Here is a 16,610-nt window from a genome sequence, read left to right as displayed (position 1 = left end):
TCTCTCCCCACCCCTCCTGGTGTTGTTATTTAACGTCTGTGGAGCTTCTGCTGCAAGGAACAAAAAGAAAAAAAAAATTTGAAAAAAATGACAAAAAAAATTCAAAACCAACAAAAACAAAACAAAAAAAAAAACCACAAACAGAAGAAAAAAGCAACAGAAAAAGAGAAAGAAAAAAAAAAACACATACAGAAGAGATTTTTAAAAAGGAAAAAAAAAAAAAGACATAAACTGGCACCAGTTATCTTTCTTGTACTTTTTTGCTGAATTTAGCTTCTCGTAGTTTTAACTTATTGCTATGTTAACTATTTATTACCCCTGTTGCCCTGTAAGGACATTTGTGTATATTTCTGTTACTTCTCCAGTTTGCAAGTTAAAGGAAGGACAATGTTTCTTTGTTTCTTTAAGTTTCGCTGAGATGTGGTTATGCCTAATTTATTTATAAGAGGGGAAGTGGAATCATTAAAGTAATAATAATAATTAATAACAGTAATGGTAGTTGAGTGCCCCCAGAGGGATGTATGGGTTCCGCAGTCAGTCTTCTGCGGCCTGCGACATCCAGGGGCCTCCACAGGCTTATTTTTGCTCTTGTCTTGAGAATTTTTCTGTCTATTTAGCTGGTGAAATCCTAGCTTGCTCATGATACACCAAACCTATTTATTCTTGTGGTTTTTAAGTCCTCCCTTCCCCTCCCTCCCAGCAGGGCAGGGACCCCTCCCCAGCGGGTTCATCCCTCTTCTTTCCCTGCTGTTTCTGGGGCTTTTTCTCCCCTCTACCCTCCGGACAAGCTGGAGGCATCCGAGCAATAAGGGCTGGGTTTGTCCCCCACCCTGGGGGGGGGGCAGGTTCTGTAGAGGGGGCACACCTCCTCCCCACCCCTCACCAAGGCCTAGGCCCCTGCCACCCCCAATACTGGGAGAGGACTTCTTTCTAAACACAAAGCTCAGCCCAGCCAGACCCCTCCCTGGAGGCCAGCCCCTCTTCCCAGGGGCTAGGCCAAAGGCTCCCAGGGGAGGGGCCCTCTGGTCTTCCAAAGTCCCTGGGGGGTCAGAGGCAGGGCCAGTAGGAAGGGGGCTCAGCCCCTCCAACCTTCCCTTCATCCTGTTATTTATCTGAAAGGTTTCAAATCATGACAGAGTCCATGTTGGAGGTGATAAAGAACTGTTGGAGAAAAAAAAAAAAAAAAAAAAAAAGAAAGAAAAAAAAAAACACAAAAACCCCAGCCAACACCACTCCGTGTTGCGTTTAGACTATTTATTACCAGGGTTCCAGGCCTGGCCGCGGGAACAGACTTTTACATGGAATTGTTTAATTATTTGTACTTTTCATGCCAGAAAATAAAAGTTCAGAATCTTAGAAGTCTTGGGTGATTTGTGTACCTGTATGTGAACAGTGGGGTACAAATGTGCCTCCCTCCCTTCCCAGCCATGAGACCCAGAGCAGGCTCATGTCCCTCTCCAGGCTTGGCATGTCTATGCTGGGGAACCTTGGCCTCCCCACAATATCCAAGACTCAGAAGGGATGGCATTCGCCTGGTCTCGACCAGTCACTATATGCTGGACTGTGGTATCCACCTAAGGGTGAGGGAGGCCCTGGGCAGGAACTGTATACATCTGAATACAACCCCTGCCCAACATGGCTCTATTCCACACACCTGGTAACAAACGCAGACATAGCCAAGCATTGGAGCACATGCCTGTACTCCCAGCACTTGGGAGTCAGAAACAGACTGAAAATGTAGGCTGGGATGGGTTATATGGCAAGACCATCTCAAAAAAAAAAAAAAAAAAAAAAAAAAGATAAAGGCATACATAGCTAGGTTGGAGGGAAACTCACATTTATTGTTTTCTGAGGTCACAGATCACTCATTCCAACCGGGTGGGAAGGAAGGAAGGGGTAGGGTGAGGTTCAGGATTGAACCCCAGGATGGGGAACCCAAAGAGGGCAGGCTCCTTAATACCATCTTTGGAGGCCACTGGGGCCTAGAAACATGGCTTGGTCAGTATGGGCCCCAGGACAGGGCCTGGAACCCCATGGGTTCCTGCCTCATGGAGAGCCAGGAATCCTAGTTGAGCAGACCTTGGTTCAGACTGCTGCGTAGGTATGTGAGCTGGTTTCATGTCTTGAGGTTCTAGGGCAAAAGAAGACAGAATCAGAAAGATGAAAGGGCTAGAGGCCCAGAGAGTGACTAGCCCATGGCCTATAGGAAGTCCTGGCTTCCATCCCCAGCACCATAAAAAAAGGAACTTAAGGGGCTGGAAAGATGGCTCAACAGTTAAGGCACTTGCCTGAACAAGCCTACCAGCCAGGGTTTGATTCTCCATTACCCACATAAAGCCAGGTGCACAAAGTGACAAGGGGCACGTGCATCTGAAGTCTGTTTGCAGCCACTACAGGCCCTGGCATGCCCATTCTCCCTCTTTCTCTCTACTTGGAGACAAGTAAGGTTTTTTTGTTTTGTTTTTAATTTTTAGGGGCTGGAGAGATGGGTCAGTGGTTAAGGCACTTGCCTGAAAAACCTAATGACCCAGCTCTCTCTCTGTGTTGCTCTCTGCTTACAAGTAAATAAATAGTATTTTTAGCCAGGTGTGGTGGTGGCACAAGCCTTTAATCCCAGGACTCAGGAGACAGAGGTAGGAAGACCAATGTGAGTTGGTGGCCAGCCTGAGACTACACAGTGAATTCCAGGTCAGCCTGAACTTTTTAAAATCTATTTTATTTATTTATTTATTTGAGAGACAGAGAGAAAATGGGTGTGCCAGAGCTTCCAGCCACTGCAAATGAACTCCAGATGCATGCGCTTCCTTGTGCATCTGGCTTACGTGGGTCCTTGTGAATGGAACTGTGCTCCTTTGGCTTTGCAGGCAAGCACCCTAACCACTAAACCATCTTCTTCAGCCCAGTCTGAATTTTTAAAGATAGGCTGGGTAGATAGCTCAGTCAAGTAAAGTACTTGCCTTGAAAGCATAAAGACCTGAGTTCTACCACTAGAACCCACATAAAAATGCAGAGGGTGGGGCTGGGGAAATGGTTTACTGGTTAAGGTGTTTGCTTGTGAAGCCTAAGGACCCTGGTTCAATTCCCCAGGACCCACGTAAACCAGCTGCACTAAGGGGCACATGCATCTGGAGTTTGTTTGCAATGGCTAGAGGCCCTGGCATACCCATTTTCTCTTTCTCTCTATCTGCCTTGTCCTCTCTCTCTCTTAAATAAATAAAATATTTTTTTAAAAATGCAGAGGGTGGTAGCATATTCCTATAATCCTACTGCCAGGGAGGTGGAAACAGAAGTATCCCTAAGTCTTGGTAGCCAAGCCAGTCTAGCCTCATTGGTAAGCTACAGGCCAGTGAAAAATCCTCTCTCAAAAAAGTTGGATAAAAACGTATAATATATACATGTAAATTGAAATATAAAAACAAAGTAAGAGAGAAGGGTCTTGCTAGCTCAAGCTGGAATTGAACTCTTGCCAGTTCTCTTGCCTCAGTCTCCTGAACACCATCCATCTTTGTATGGATGCGTGCGCACTCACGTGCAGCTCCTCAGGCACCATCTGCCTGTTAACTTTTTATTTTCACTTTTACTTATTTATTTTTTTAAGGCAGGGTCTCTCTCTGACCTGAAACTCACTCATTAGCTCTATGGTCTCCACCTCATATTAATCTTTCTACCTCACCCTTCCAAGTGCCAGGATTATTGGTGTGAATTTATTCATTGGCATATGCATGTGTGCATGAGTGCACACACACCAGGGTCTCTTGCTACAACCACCCACCAGATGCTTGTGCTACTTTTTTTGCATGTGAATTTATGTGGGAGACTTGGAAAATGAACCTAGGCTGGAAGACTGCTAACAAGCACCTTTAACCACTAAGCCATCTTCCCAGCCCTCTACCTGCCTTTTTTCATTTTTTCCCCCCTCAAGGTAGGGCCTTATTCTAACCCAGACTCACCTGGAACTCACTGCATAGTCCTAGGCTGGCCTTGAACTCAAAACGATCCTACCTCTGCCTTCTGCCTTCCAAGTATTGGGATTAAAGGCCTGCACCACCACACCTGGCCTATCCATTTTTTTTCCCCTTGGTTTTTTTGTGGTAGGGTTTCGCTCTAGCCCAAGCTGACCTAGAGTTCACTCAATAGTCTCAAAGTGGTCTTAAACTCATGGGGATCCTCCTACCTCTGCCTCCCAAGTGCTGGGATTAAAGGTGTGCACCACCCTTCACGGCTTCAATCTTGAACTTCCGATAGAAATGGATAGAGAAAGAGGCAGAGACAGAGTGGGCACATCAGGGCCTCCAGCCACTGCAAATGAACTTCAGACACATGTGCCACCTTCTGCATCTGGCTTACATGGGCTCTGGGGAGCTGAACCCAAATCCTTTGGCTTTTCAGGCAAGCACCTTAACCACTAGGCAATCTCTCTCCAGCCCTGATTTTATTATTTTTTTAAAAATACTTTTGTTGCCAAGAGTGGTGGTACACGCTTGGGTTTTTTTTTGTTTTTTGTTTTTTCCTATTTTTCAAGGTAGGATTTCACTCTAGCCCAGGCTAATCTGGAACTCATTCTAATCCCAGCACTCAGGAGGCAGAGGTAGGAGGATTACCATGAGTTCAAGGCCACCCTGAGACTACAAAGTGAATTTCAGGTCAGCCTGGGCTGCTGAAGTGAGACTGCCTCAAAAATAAATAAATGAATTTGCAAGTAGAGAAAAGGTGTATGTGCATGCCAGGGCCTCTTGCTACTGCAAGGGAACTCCAGACCCATGTATCACCACTTTGTGTATCTGGCTTTAGTGTGGGTACTGGGGAATAGAAGTTAAGCTACCAGGTTTTGCAAGCAGATGCCTTTAACCATTAAACCATCTCTTCAGCCTGACTCTTTTTAAATTAAAAAAACAAAACAGGGGATGATAAAGTGATTACTTTGGAAGTATAAGGACTTGAGCCCTAGAATAAAACCCAGGTGAGGTGGTACATGCCTGTAACCCTAGCATTGAGGAGGCAGAAACAGGAGGATTCCTGGGGCTCAATGAGTAGCTAGTCTAGCCGACTTGGTGATTGCCAGGCTAGTGAAAGACATTGTCTCAAAGAAAGTGGATTGCATTCCTGATGAGGGTATCCAAGGTTGTCTTCTGGCCTCAATTCATGTTGCCCACACACATATACACATACATGCACACCTCACATACATACAACATGCAAAAGAAAATAAAGTTTAGCCGGGCGTGGTGGCACACGCCTTTAATCCCAGCACTCAGGAGGCAGAGGTAGGAGGAGTGCCATGAGTTCAAGGCCACCCTGAGATGACAGAGTTAATTCCAGGTCAGCCTGGACCAGAGTGAGACTCTACCTCGAAAAACCAAAAAAAAAAAAAAAAAAAAGAAAAAAGAAAAAAGAAAATAAAGTTTAAAAAAATATGGTCTCCACAATAAATCAGGCAGGTACCCCACCTTCTTGCCTACCTCCTCACCACCAGGCTAGAGCTCGTCGTGGTCACCATCAGAGGGCGTTTCAGGTGGTGGCTCTGGGCAGGCTGCAGGAGTCATCAACTCCATGAGGTACTCACAGCGACTGGGCTCCGTAGTACTGGTCACCACAGTCTCCTTCCCACATAGCAGGCGCACCTGGGATAGGGACCAGGGAGAAATAATGCAAGGCAGGGCAGGACAGAGCCTGGGTCCCTTTAGCCCAGTGTTAGACACTCACTGTTGTGGAGCGGTTGGGACCCTGCCAGCAGCCGGTACCCTGCTCGTATTTCATGGCGCTGAACTTATCGTGGTCAGGGCCAGCCCAGGAGCCCCAGGTCCTGTGGGAGAGGAGAGGTGCTGAGGGCTCAGAGGGTAGGACGTTGGGGGCATAGAGAAGACAGCCTCAGCCAACTCACCCAAGGTTGGTAGGGGAGCCACCATGTTTGGGTTTCTGTGAGACCAGTTTGAAGGGGCAGAGCCGGTAGACATACCTGCCAGAGGATAGGATGGTGAGTAGAGGAACACAGGGACCCCAGACTTCTTCCCATACTCTCTTTGCCTTCTTGATGTCCCCACACAGAAGGCTTACAGGCAAGTTCAACTCCACTATACCCTTGTCTCTGCCTGCATCCCTGTCATAATCTCTTTTTTTTTTCTTTTGACACAGGGTCTCACTGTACCCCAGGCTGCTCTCATACTATGTAGCTGAGGATAGCCTTGAACTTCTGATCTTCCTGTCTCAACTTCCTGAGTATTGAGATCACAGCTGAGTGCCACCATGTCTGGCCTTTTTAAAAAAAAAATTTATTTAAAAGTGGGGTCTCACATTGGAGCCCTGGCTGTTCCTCAATTTGCGATCCTCCTGCCTCAGCCCCTTAGTGCTGAGCCACAAAGTCTTGCTCATACATAGTCCCAAACCCTTTATCTGTCCTCATAGGACACTCCATTGGCATTCCTGGACTCACTCATTGGTGGTGAGCTCATAGCACTGGCTGTACAGGTATGCAAACTCCCCCTGGGGACCAAAGTCAAAAGAAATCTCTTGTTCCAAGTTCCTGGAAAGGAAGAGGCAATGGTGAAGGGAAGCTGAGAACACAAGGCCCCAACACAGGAGAGACCAGCTGCTTGGAGCACAGACCCTGAAGAACTGTGCTCCTTATCACTGTGGCCACCAGGCTGGGCCCTGGCCCTTACTGCAGGACCCAAGCAGCAGTCTCTGGTTTCCCCAGTGATTCCTAGCTAGTATCCCTCCAGGGAGCTGGCAGCTAAGCAGGATGGGCTGGGCAGCTTGGCCTTGGTGATGAGCTCCCCATACCTAATAGATTCCTCCATTTCCTTCAAGGACCGTTCAGCTTCCTCAAACTTATTCCGAGCCTCCTGTGCAGCTGAGGGAAGGTGGAAGGTCAGAGCAGTTCCCCAATTCCATGGCACAAGACATGGCATGGAATCCCACCAAGAATGCCACTGAGGCTTCTGGCTTCCTGAACCTACTCAGCTACAGAATGGACCTCATTCTGCTTCTGGGCAGCCTGGTACCCCAGGACACTAGCCAGAGCTCCAGGGACCCAGATGGCTTCTAGCCTGTCAGGGGTGGCACAAACAAGTACAATCCATGGGAAGGTAACAGGACCCTCAAGGGCAGGACTGGCAATCCCCAAGAGGAAGATGCATGCACCCCTACTGGTACAGACAGTTCAGGGCTTGTTCTCCAGGGGTTAGGCATAGCTGCTATTGGAGGCCACTGCATGCCACCGAGGGAAGTCAGTACCCCCGCCCCCACGCGGGCCCTGGCTGACCATCGACAAAAGCCTGCGTCTGTCTGTCATAGGGCGGCATCTTGTCCTCCTCAGTGGAGCTGGCTGGGTGGGGGGGCTGCAGTGGGAGCGGGGTCTCCTGGGAAGGGACAAGACACAGTAAGCCAGCAGCCCCACAGACCCTTTCTGTTGGCCTTTCCACCCCCCACACACACCTTGGGCTGCTCCCCCTGCACCTCTGAATCTTCCTCTTCCTCCTCCTCTGGCTCCTCTTCTTCCTCTTCCTCCTCTTCTGTGGGTGGGGCGGGCACTGATGACTGTTCCTCTCTGGGCTCCATTACCTCAGGGGTCGAAGGGGCTGGCAAGTCGACATGCAGCACCTGGGTAGGGCAGGTGAGTGGTCAGTTGGGGATTTGGGAGTCCACCCTCAAGGCTTGGGCACTGGCTCATACCACAGCCAAGAGGGGTAACCTCCATGGCCCTGCTACTTCTAGAGGGAAGGACAGACAGCTGGCAGTAAGGCAGCCTCCATGGAGGACAATGGGCATCCAGACAGAATGGCTGGGTGCCAGCACTGGAAGCAGTGGCTTTGTGAATCAGGGAGGGGGGCAGGACCATGTCCCTTCCCTATACAAACCTCAGACCGGTACTTGTCCCTGATGGCAGCCCAGACGCGGTCATAGAATGAGGTGGCATCTGTCTGTACATCCCCACTGAGAAGGGCCTGTGTACATGCAGATGGGATCAGGGCTGGAACCTCAAGCTGTGGTGCCAGGCATGGGTTCTGAGCCTAAGCCCTGGGGACTAGGCCAGAGCATGAAGGCCAGGCCCTGTGGCAGCACAGGCCTAAGGAGAGGAGCCAAGAGGAGCTAGAAGTGGGAGAACACAAGGAAACAGGAACAAGACAGCACAGGAAGGCTGGGAGATGGCTCAGTGTTAAAGGTACTTTCTAGCAAAGCCTGCCATCCTGGGTTTAATTCCCCAGTACCCCCAGAAAGCCAGAATCACAGAGCAGCACAGTTGTTTGAAGTTCATTTATAGTGGGTCAAGAGGTCCCGGTATGTCCATTCATTCATTCTTTCTCTCTCAAATATATAAATAATTTTCCCCAACAAACTTTTTAATTTTATTTGTTTATTTATTTATTTATTTATGATAGAGAAGGGGGAAGAAAGAGAGAATGGGCATGCCAGGGCCTCCGGCCACTGCAAACAAACTCCAGATGCATGTACCACCTTGTGCACCTGGCTTACATGGGTACTGGGGAATTGAACCTGCTTAGGCTTCGCAGACAAACACCTTAACTGCTAATCCATCTCTCCAGCCCCTAAATAATCTTTTACCTAAAAAAAAAAAAAAAAAAAAAAAAGAGCATGGTGGTATACGCCTTTAATCCCAGCACTCGGGAGGCAGTGGTAAAAGGATAACCATGACTTCAAGGCCACCCTGAGACTACATAGTGAGTCCCAGGTCAGCCTGAGCTAGAGTGAGACCCTACCTCACAAAAAAAAAAAAAAAGAAAGAAAAAGAGAGAGAGAGAGAGAAAGACAGACACACACAGTACAAGTACTAGAGTGCATCAGGCCCACCAAAGCCAAGGCCCAGATGGAATAGGGAAAGATCCAGAAGTCAGCAGGGATGGAGAGATGGAAAGAGCAGAGACCAGGCAGGTAGATAGAGGGGAAGATCTGGCCCAAGGCCAGCAACAGGTACCTCCTTTGAGGCAGCCAGTGGGTGGGTGGGTGGGGGGAACGTGCTGAGTGGAATGGAGTGGAGTGAAGCAGAAGTGAGAATGGCTCCATGCTGCCCTGGTGCTATCTCAGGTTCTACCTGGTGACTGGACTCACATGAGCACCAGCCACATCAGGACACCAACAGCCCTAAACGAGTATGCTGGGAGCTTTCCATTAGAGATGCCTGCCTGTGTCCCTCCCTGGCCCCAAAGTCACTCTAGGCCAAAGCTCTCTAGGAGTCCCAAGCCAGGGTAGAGTACCTGGGCCTCCTCTTCAGACAGTGCCCCATCTCCATCAGTGTCCAGCTCCGGGTGTGTCTGCAGCTCAGCCACTGAGACCCTATGGGGACAAAGACAAGGAGAAATGAAGAATCTGGCTCTTGGCCAGTTACCTGGACAGCCATAGGCAAATGACCTGTGGGCATCTCACTGTAGAGGCTGGCCCCAACACTTCCTTCAGGACCCATGGATACGGGTACAGAAAGAGGAAGTGAGGTCTGGGGCTAGGCCCAGAGGAGCAGGTCCTGGCTGCCTCTACTCCACTCTCCAGGTGGCACAGAGCACAGATGGAGGAGTTTAAGGACTGGGACCTTTTAGCTGAGTCACCGACTTCTATTTGCTGCTTCAGTAACCACTCCCCAACACACAAAAACCACTCACTAACCTGCTGGGCATGGTCACTCAAGTTGTACTCCCAGTACCAATGAGGTGGAAGAATGAGTATCACCACAAGTTTGAGGCCAATCTCAGCTACATAGTAAGTTGAAGATCTGCCTGACTTACAGGGTCATCTGTCTCAATGAACCAACAAGGTAGGTTGGGATAAGTGCCTTCTAGCAGGCAGTTTGGTTATACTTACACCCCATCCATGTTGTCATCCAGCTCCTGGAAGGCACTGGCTGCCAGTTCCTGTTCCCTCTGTGCCTTGGAGGCAGCCAGCTGCTCTGTGGAAAGGAAATTCTGTCTCCCAGTGCCCAGTGCCACATCTGCCAACTCCCACCACCCCCAAAACTGGTTCTTGTCAGAGACCTAGTCTCACTATGAGCCCAGCCTAAAGCTGGATGCTGGTGACACAGTTGTGGTCTGGGATGTGGCATGCACTTAGCATGTGTGAGGTCCTAAGTTCAGTCTCTACCACCACATAAACCAGACATGTACTCCCAGTCCTTGAAGATGGAGACAGGAAGGTCAGAAGTTCAAAGTCATTCTCAGCAATATAAAAAGTATGAGACCCACCTGGGCCATGTCTCCCCCACATAAATGAATGAATGAGGGAAGTAAGGAGGGGGCTCAGGAGATGGTCCAGTGGATAAACTGCTCACCAAAACCTCATGTGAAAAGCCAGAAGCATCAGGGCATGGTGGCACACCTTTAATCCCATCACTCAGGAGGATTGCCATGAGTTCAAGGACAGCCTAGTACTACAAAGTAAATTCCAGACCTGGGCTAAAGTGAGACCTCACCTTGAAACCCCCCCCCCAAAAAAAAAGCCATGATGGTGGGTTACTGTAATGCCAGCATGCTGATGGCAAGATGAAAGGCATAAACAGAAACAGAATTTTTCTGGAAGCTCATGCTATGGTGAGCCCAAAAGAGAGAACCAGAGAAACCCTGCCTCAAAAATGAGGTGGAAAGGTAAGAACCCACCCAATGTGTACAGTGACTTCCATGTACTTGTACTCACACACACATATATTCACACACGCACACATGCAAATAAAAAAAACCCACAAGATGAACAGGTGAAATTTGGAAATGGGGGTAAGGCAAAATGGAGCATCTGACTGGAAATACTAGGAATTACACTTTTAAGAATCACTCAAAGCAGGTGGCAGAAGGCCACAGCTGCAGAGGCTGGGGTTGGAGCAATTCCAGTGTGGCAGCCAAAACTCATCTGCTTCACTCCACCCATGGCAGCATCCCTGCTCTGTCCTCCCTCACGTGCGGAGACCACCAAGGTCAGCCCTGCCTCCCACACTCGCCCCTACACCTCTACCCAGTGTTTCCCCCACAGAGGCCAGAGGAGACAGGGGACACTCGAACCCTTCTCTGCTCAGAGTCCTGCAAAGCTCCCACTTCACTAGGATTGAGTCCAAGTCCTCTCTGAGGTCTACAAGGGCCTAAATGACCAGTTCTGTCTGTTCTGCCCTTGCTCTCCTACTGCGACTTCACCTGCACCCTCCAGTCACACTGTTTTAAGAGTCTAACGTAGCCCAAGCTAGCCTGAACTCACTATGTAGCACAGGGGCAGAGGGATATGTGTTGTACCTGAGGTCAAAGAAACCTATCATCTTCAAACCTGGATTCAGGGGACAAATCAGGGCCATAGGCTTTATATGCATGTGCCTGTAAACACTAAGCCATCTTTTAAAAAAAGTACTTTATTATTTCAGAGAGAGAGAGAGTGGATATGCCAGGGCCCATAGCTTTTATAAATGAATTTCAGATGTATGCACCACCTTGTGTATCTGGCGTTACATGGGTACTGGGGAGTTGAAGATGGGCATACCCATTCTTTCTTTCTTTCTATCTATTTATCTATCTATCTATCTATCTATCTTTCTCTCTCTCAAATAAATAAATTTAAATTAATTAAGTAAAAACACACAAGGGGGGCTGGAGAGATGGCTTAGCGGTTAAGTGCTTGCCTGTGAAGCCTAAGGACCCCGGTTCTAGGCTCAATTCCCCAGGACCCCACGTTAGCCAGATGCACTAGGGGGCACATGTGTCTGGAGTTCGTTTGCAGAGGCTGGAAGCCCTGGTGCGCCCATTCTCTCTCTCTGTCTCTCTCTCTCTGTCACTCTCAAATAAATAAATAAAAATGAACAAAAAATATTAAAAAAAAAAAAAAACCACACAAGGGGGTTGAGAATCTAGCTTAGTTAGATAATGTTTACTACGATATATGAGGGCCCTAGGTTCAATTCCCAGAACTGAAAATAAAAAGCCACCTTAAATTGACAAGAAACCAGTCTCCTGGACCTTCTCCTTTGGTCACAGAAGTCGTCCCTGGGCTACCCCACTACATACCTTCCCACAGCTTCTGATGTTGCTCTTTGGCTTCCTTCTCTGGCTTCTCAGCCTCCTCCTTCAGGGTCCGCAGCATCTCCACCTGCTCTTCCAGAGACTTCCTTCCAGCCTGTAGCTCAATGAGCTTATTCTGGGATGGGGATGAGGGCAGGTATAGAAGACAAAAGTCTAGCTTTCCTTCCTCTGTTTCTACCCCTCAGGGCAGCCACAAGAACTTTCCAAAACACTACAGGGCCTTCCTCTTACAATTCCCTGCACCCTCTACAGAGATCTGGACACAGCCTACAAGGCCAGTGGTACCAAGAAGTCCCTGCCAGCCTCATTTTGAAACTCAAGAACAATATTCAGACTCCCTCCTTCTACTTCAACACACTCCACTCTCTTCTGCTTCCAGTTCTTCACACAAGCTAGTCTTTCAGCCCAAAACCTCCTCCATGGTAAACTCTTTTAATTTCCCTATAGATTTCAGTTTGGATTGCTGTCCTCCAGGAAGTCTGTTACTTTTTGCCCCCAAGAAAGATGAGGTGGTGACCAGGCAAGAGCTTCCCTGATGCTTTAAAGCCCCAAAATTTCCTTTTCCCTAAAAATTCTCAGCATCAGTTTTTATCTATTCCTCCCCTGAGCGCACACACAGGTTCCAGCTTGTATGTATACATACAGCCCAGTGCATCCAGAGGACCCGCTTATGTACAAAGCAACAGGGCTTAGGGTTAGAACACAGCACAGAATAGAGCCAGGAGCTGAGGGTGCTGGTAAGAGGTGTATCTCCTGCTTAGAACCCACAGTGAGGGCTGGGGGCATGGCTCAGGGGTAGAGCTCCTGCCTAGAATCCACAGTGAGGGCTGGGGGCGTGGCTCAGGGGTAGAGCTCCTCCCTACAGCTCACTTCCCATTGAACTTATAAGAAACTTCATAGTTTCAACTTACAAGGGACCTCTCTAGCCATGGAGCTGAGAAGAAAGGCCTGGACTCTTCCTCAGCCAGATTCCTGCCTTAGTGGGTCAGGAAGGAGCCCATGAAGGGTGCTGGCTGCTCCTGACTAATGGAATAGCTGAGGGGATGGCAGGCCTAGTGGGAAGATGGATGCCTAAGGACCCCCAAGAACCCACTGTGTTAAAATGATGCAGCAGCAGTTGCTATTGAGCTCTTCCTCCAAAACTGAAGCACCACTGAATGTCACCCCATATTAGAGAGTCCTGGGAGGCCAAGTTCACTTCAGGCTGATGTCAAAAGCTCAGATCCATACCTGAGCCAATGGCCTCCTACATGGGAAATTCCCAGTCAACCACTGACACTAGTGCACACCAGAACAAAGCCAGGCACAGCCTGCTTGCTGCTCAGGGTCAGGTGTAAGCTCCAGCTGGGTTTTCCAGCCCACTCCTTGAGTCCTGCAGGACCAGATTCTCCTGAATGGGCTGTAGGGGTGTCCCTCACCTGCTTCTCTTCTCGGGCCGTCTTCCAGTCCTCGATAAGAATCTTCTTGAGACGGAAGCCTTCCCGGGTAAGCTCTGCCAGGTGCTTCAGGGATTCTCTCTCTTTATGGCCCTTTTCTCTGGGATTGACATACACAGGTAGCATGAGAGAACTCAATCCCCTAGTCTACCTTTCTCAGAAGGGCCTCATCTAGTAGTCAACTCCACACCCTCATGGGAAAACAGAGTCAAGAGAATCCTGAAGCTCAAGGGTCAACTAATCTAGCCTTCCTAACAGCAGACGACAAGAGAGCCTGACTCAAACAAGGTGGAGGGGACCAACACTCCAAGGCTGTACTCTGACCTTCACAGCCATGGCACATGAGTACTCATATACACATGCGTGCATGCACATAATCAAACAGAGGAAAAGAAGGCACCCCTGACTTGCACGATTGGGGTATGGTGAGAGGAGGACACGGCTACCCACATACTTGCAAGTATTCTCACAGATAGTGCCACTGTTGTATTCATCTGTCCCGTCGCAGCAGTCTGAGGCAGAGAAGGCCAAGATCAGAATGGTAGTACCTCCTCCCTCTGGACACCACCACCTCCTTACCTGATCCTCACTCACCACATATCCCATCGTTGACCCTGCTGGAAGGGATGTATAATGGCTTGTACCCAGTGTTGGTGCAGTGGAAGCTGCCATTGGGACAGGCTGCTGTACCTGCAGAAAGGAATGAAAGGTTGGGGGAAGGGAAAAGCTGGCTAGCTCTGATAAGCTGGTGAGCTCTGGACTCAAATGAGAGATCCTGTCTCAAAAAAATAAGGCTGAAGAGATGGCTTAGCAGTTAAGGTGCTTGCCTATGAAGCCTAAGGACCCTTGTTTGACTCCCCAAAGCATGCGCACAGGATGGCCCTCGCATCTGGAGTTGTATTGCAGTGGCTGGAGGCCCTGGCTTGCCAATTCTCTCTCTTTCTCTCATTAAAAAAAAAGTAAAACTGGGCGTGGTGGCACTCGCCTTTAATCCCAGCACTTGGGAGGCAGAGGTAGGAGAATCACTGTGAGCTCAAGGCCACCCTGAGACTACATAGTGAATTTCAGGGGCCAGAGTAAACCCTACCTCGGGCGGGGATGGGGGGCGGGGAAGGGCATGGTGGTGCATGCCTTTAATCCCAGCACTTGGGAGTCAGAGGTAGGAGGATCACAGTGAGTTCGAGGCCATATTGAGACTACATAGTGAATTCCAGGTCAGCCTAGACCAGAGTGAAACCCTACCTCAAAAAACTAAATAATAATAATAATGAAGTGGAGAGTGATGGAAGAGGACACCTAATGCCAGCTTCTGTTTCCATATACATGCAAAAAAAGAGAAAAGAAAAATTCTGGGCTGGGGAGAAGGTTCAGCTGTTAAAGACAGTTGCATGCATAGCCTGTTACGTGGGATCAATTCCCTAATACCCAGCAGGGCCAGATATACAAAATACAGCATGCTTCTGGAGTGTGTTTACAGTGGCGAGAGGACCTACATGCCCATACTGATTTCCTCTTCTCCCTCCTCCTCCTCACAAGTAACTAAATTATTTAAAAATAAAAAAGGAGGGCTGGGGAAATGGCTTAACAGATCAGGCGTTTGCCTGGGAAGCCTAGGGACCCTAGTTCGATTCCCAAGGACCCATGTAAGCCAGATGCACAAGGGGACACATGCGTCTGGAATTCATTTGCAGGGGCTGGAGGCCCTGGCATGCCCATTCTCTCTTTCTCAAATAATTAACACTAAAAATTAAAAAAAAAAAAAAAAAGGAATTGAAAACTCCAATGTAGCTCCCGCTAGCCCTCAAAAGGAGCATGGCACCTCCTCTCCCTTGTTTTCACCAATTCCCAGACTGCTTTTCAGCCCAAGCCCTCTCCCGCCTGGGGAGGGGGGGGTTGCTTAGGTTGGCTCCTTCAGGAGTAACTTGAAACCTCATCTCCTCCAAGAAGCCTTTCTGAGTCCCAGGATGAGGAAGAAGATGAATAGCCCTCAAAGCGCCAGCCACTATCCCGGTCATAACAATGATCCCTTTTGTTTTTATTTGGAGATGGAACCCAGGACCCTGTGCGTACGAAACATACATCCATTCGCCGAGCTACGCCCGCAACCCAACAGGGGCCTTATTTCTGTGCCTAGTTGCACCCACTTAGTCCAGGGAGCCATATGAAGACGGGATCTTCATCTATATTAGTCTTCCACTTTGGCATGCAGTGGGTGCTCACTTAATGTACAATGGACAAATGGACAGAAAGCTCACCGGGCTCATCTGAGCCATCTTTGCAGTCACAGTAGTCATCGTTCACCTGGTCGAAAGGGATGGTGGCCGAGCCGTCCAGACAAGTGAAAGGCTTGGATTCCTCATAGAAATGATGATCTAGCGAAGACAACAGGAGACTCAGCCAGATAGCCTCAGGTGAATACTATCTTTGCTCCACCCACCCATTACTTGAGCGTTGCAGGGAAAGTGAGTCAAAAGGCTTCGGATCTCCCTCGTCCACCAAGCCACGTGCACCAAGGGACTCACTGGTGAGGGAGACGCCCCGGGGCCTCTTGACCTCCACAGCCCAGCAGAGGGGCAGCAGCAGTACCAGTAGTAGCATCCCCCGCAGCTGAGGCCGGAAGCCGGGTCTGCGGCAGGAACCGGCTGCAGAAGATGCTCGGAGTTCCTCACTCTAAAGCAAGAAGAATGGGCGCCGGGTGAGCGGGAGGACTGGTTCCATCCATCTGGGTTTCTTCATGGCAGCCGGGCAAAGAGGGTTCACTGCCTTCCGATACGGGGGCGAAGGAGAGGGGCTCTCCCCGACCCAAGCCCGTGGAAGTCTCACTTGGTTCAATTCAGTGGTGAAAATCAAAACCTCCACTCCCTGTGCAAGGGCGGAGTGGGGGTTTCAATTCCCGCCAGCGGTGCTTTCCTCCCTCACCATCCCTCGGACACTCCTTCTAGAAAACCAGCGCGCTTCTCCACCACCTACACGAGGCCGAGGAAAAGGTTCAAAATCCGCCGCACCTCTCGGCCCAGCAGCCACGGTAGCGGCCGCAGAGAGAAGGCGGAAGGGCCTCGCGCACGTCACTTCCGCCGGCCCTCGCCGGGCGCGTCCCGGGCCGTCATGCCGGGCGCGCGGGTCCGGAACTGGGTCGGCCATCTTGGGAAGCACCGCAAAGACGGAGGCCAGAGCTACA

At 49.5% G+C, this 16,610-nt stretch overlaps 1 protein-coding gene across 4 annotated transcripts; it reads right to left on the bottom strand.

Moving 5' to 3' along the window:
- Nucleotides 1–1,816: 1,816 nt before the first annotated feature.
- On the bottom strand, nucleotides 1,817–16,524 carry Prkcsh (protein kinase C substrate 80K-H). 4 transcript variants are annotated; one of them, XM_045142615.1, is made up of 18 exons: nucleotides 16,403–16,524; nucleotides 15,955–16,102; nucleotides 15,688–15,804; nucleotides 14,027–14,122; nucleotides 13,887–13,944; nucleotides 13,415–13,532; nucleotides 11,982–12,111; nucleotides 9,811–9,895; nucleotides 9,213–9,291; nucleotides 7,857–7,943; nucleotides 7,435–7,599; nucleotides 7,262–7,358; nucleotides 6,781–6,850; nucleotides 6,431–6,520; nucleotides 5,882–5,956; nucleotides 5,704–5,803; nucleotides 5,460–5,621; nucleotides 1,817–2,131 (listed from the first exon to the last, which is right to left on the bottom strand). In XM_045142615.1, exons 2-17 carry the CDS (start codon nucleotides 16,028–16,030, stop codon nucleotides 5,475–5,477), a joined length of 1,590 nt encoding a protein of 529 aa, XP_044998550.1. In that variant the 5' UTR covers nucleotides 16,031–16,102; nucleotides 16,403–16,524; the 3' UTR covers nucleotides 1,817–2,131; nucleotides 5,460–5,474. The 4 variants fall into 4 exon arrangements, with proteins under 4 accessions (XP_044998550.1, XP_012806381.1, XP_044998549.1 ...); XM_012950927.2 differs by lacking the exon at nucleotides 16,403–16,524 and adding an exon at nucleotides 16,256–16,395; XM_045142614.1 differs by lacking the exon at nucleotides 16,403–16,524 and adding an exon at nucleotides 16,352–16,370.
- Between the last annotated feature and the right edge of the window lie 86 nt (nucleotides 16,525–16,610).

This window comes from Jaculus jaculus, chromosome 2 (assembly GCF_020740685.1).
Source record: "Jaculus jaculus isolate mJacJac1 chromosome 2, mJacJac1.mat.Y.cur, whole genome shotgun sequence".
Taxonomy (NCBI): Eukaryota; Metazoa; Chordata; class Mammalia; order Rodentia; family Dipodidae; genus Jaculus; species Jaculus jaculus.
The sequence above is the reverse complement of the archived record's forward strand: the minus strand, read 5'-3'. Positions and strand labels throughout refer to the sequence as shown.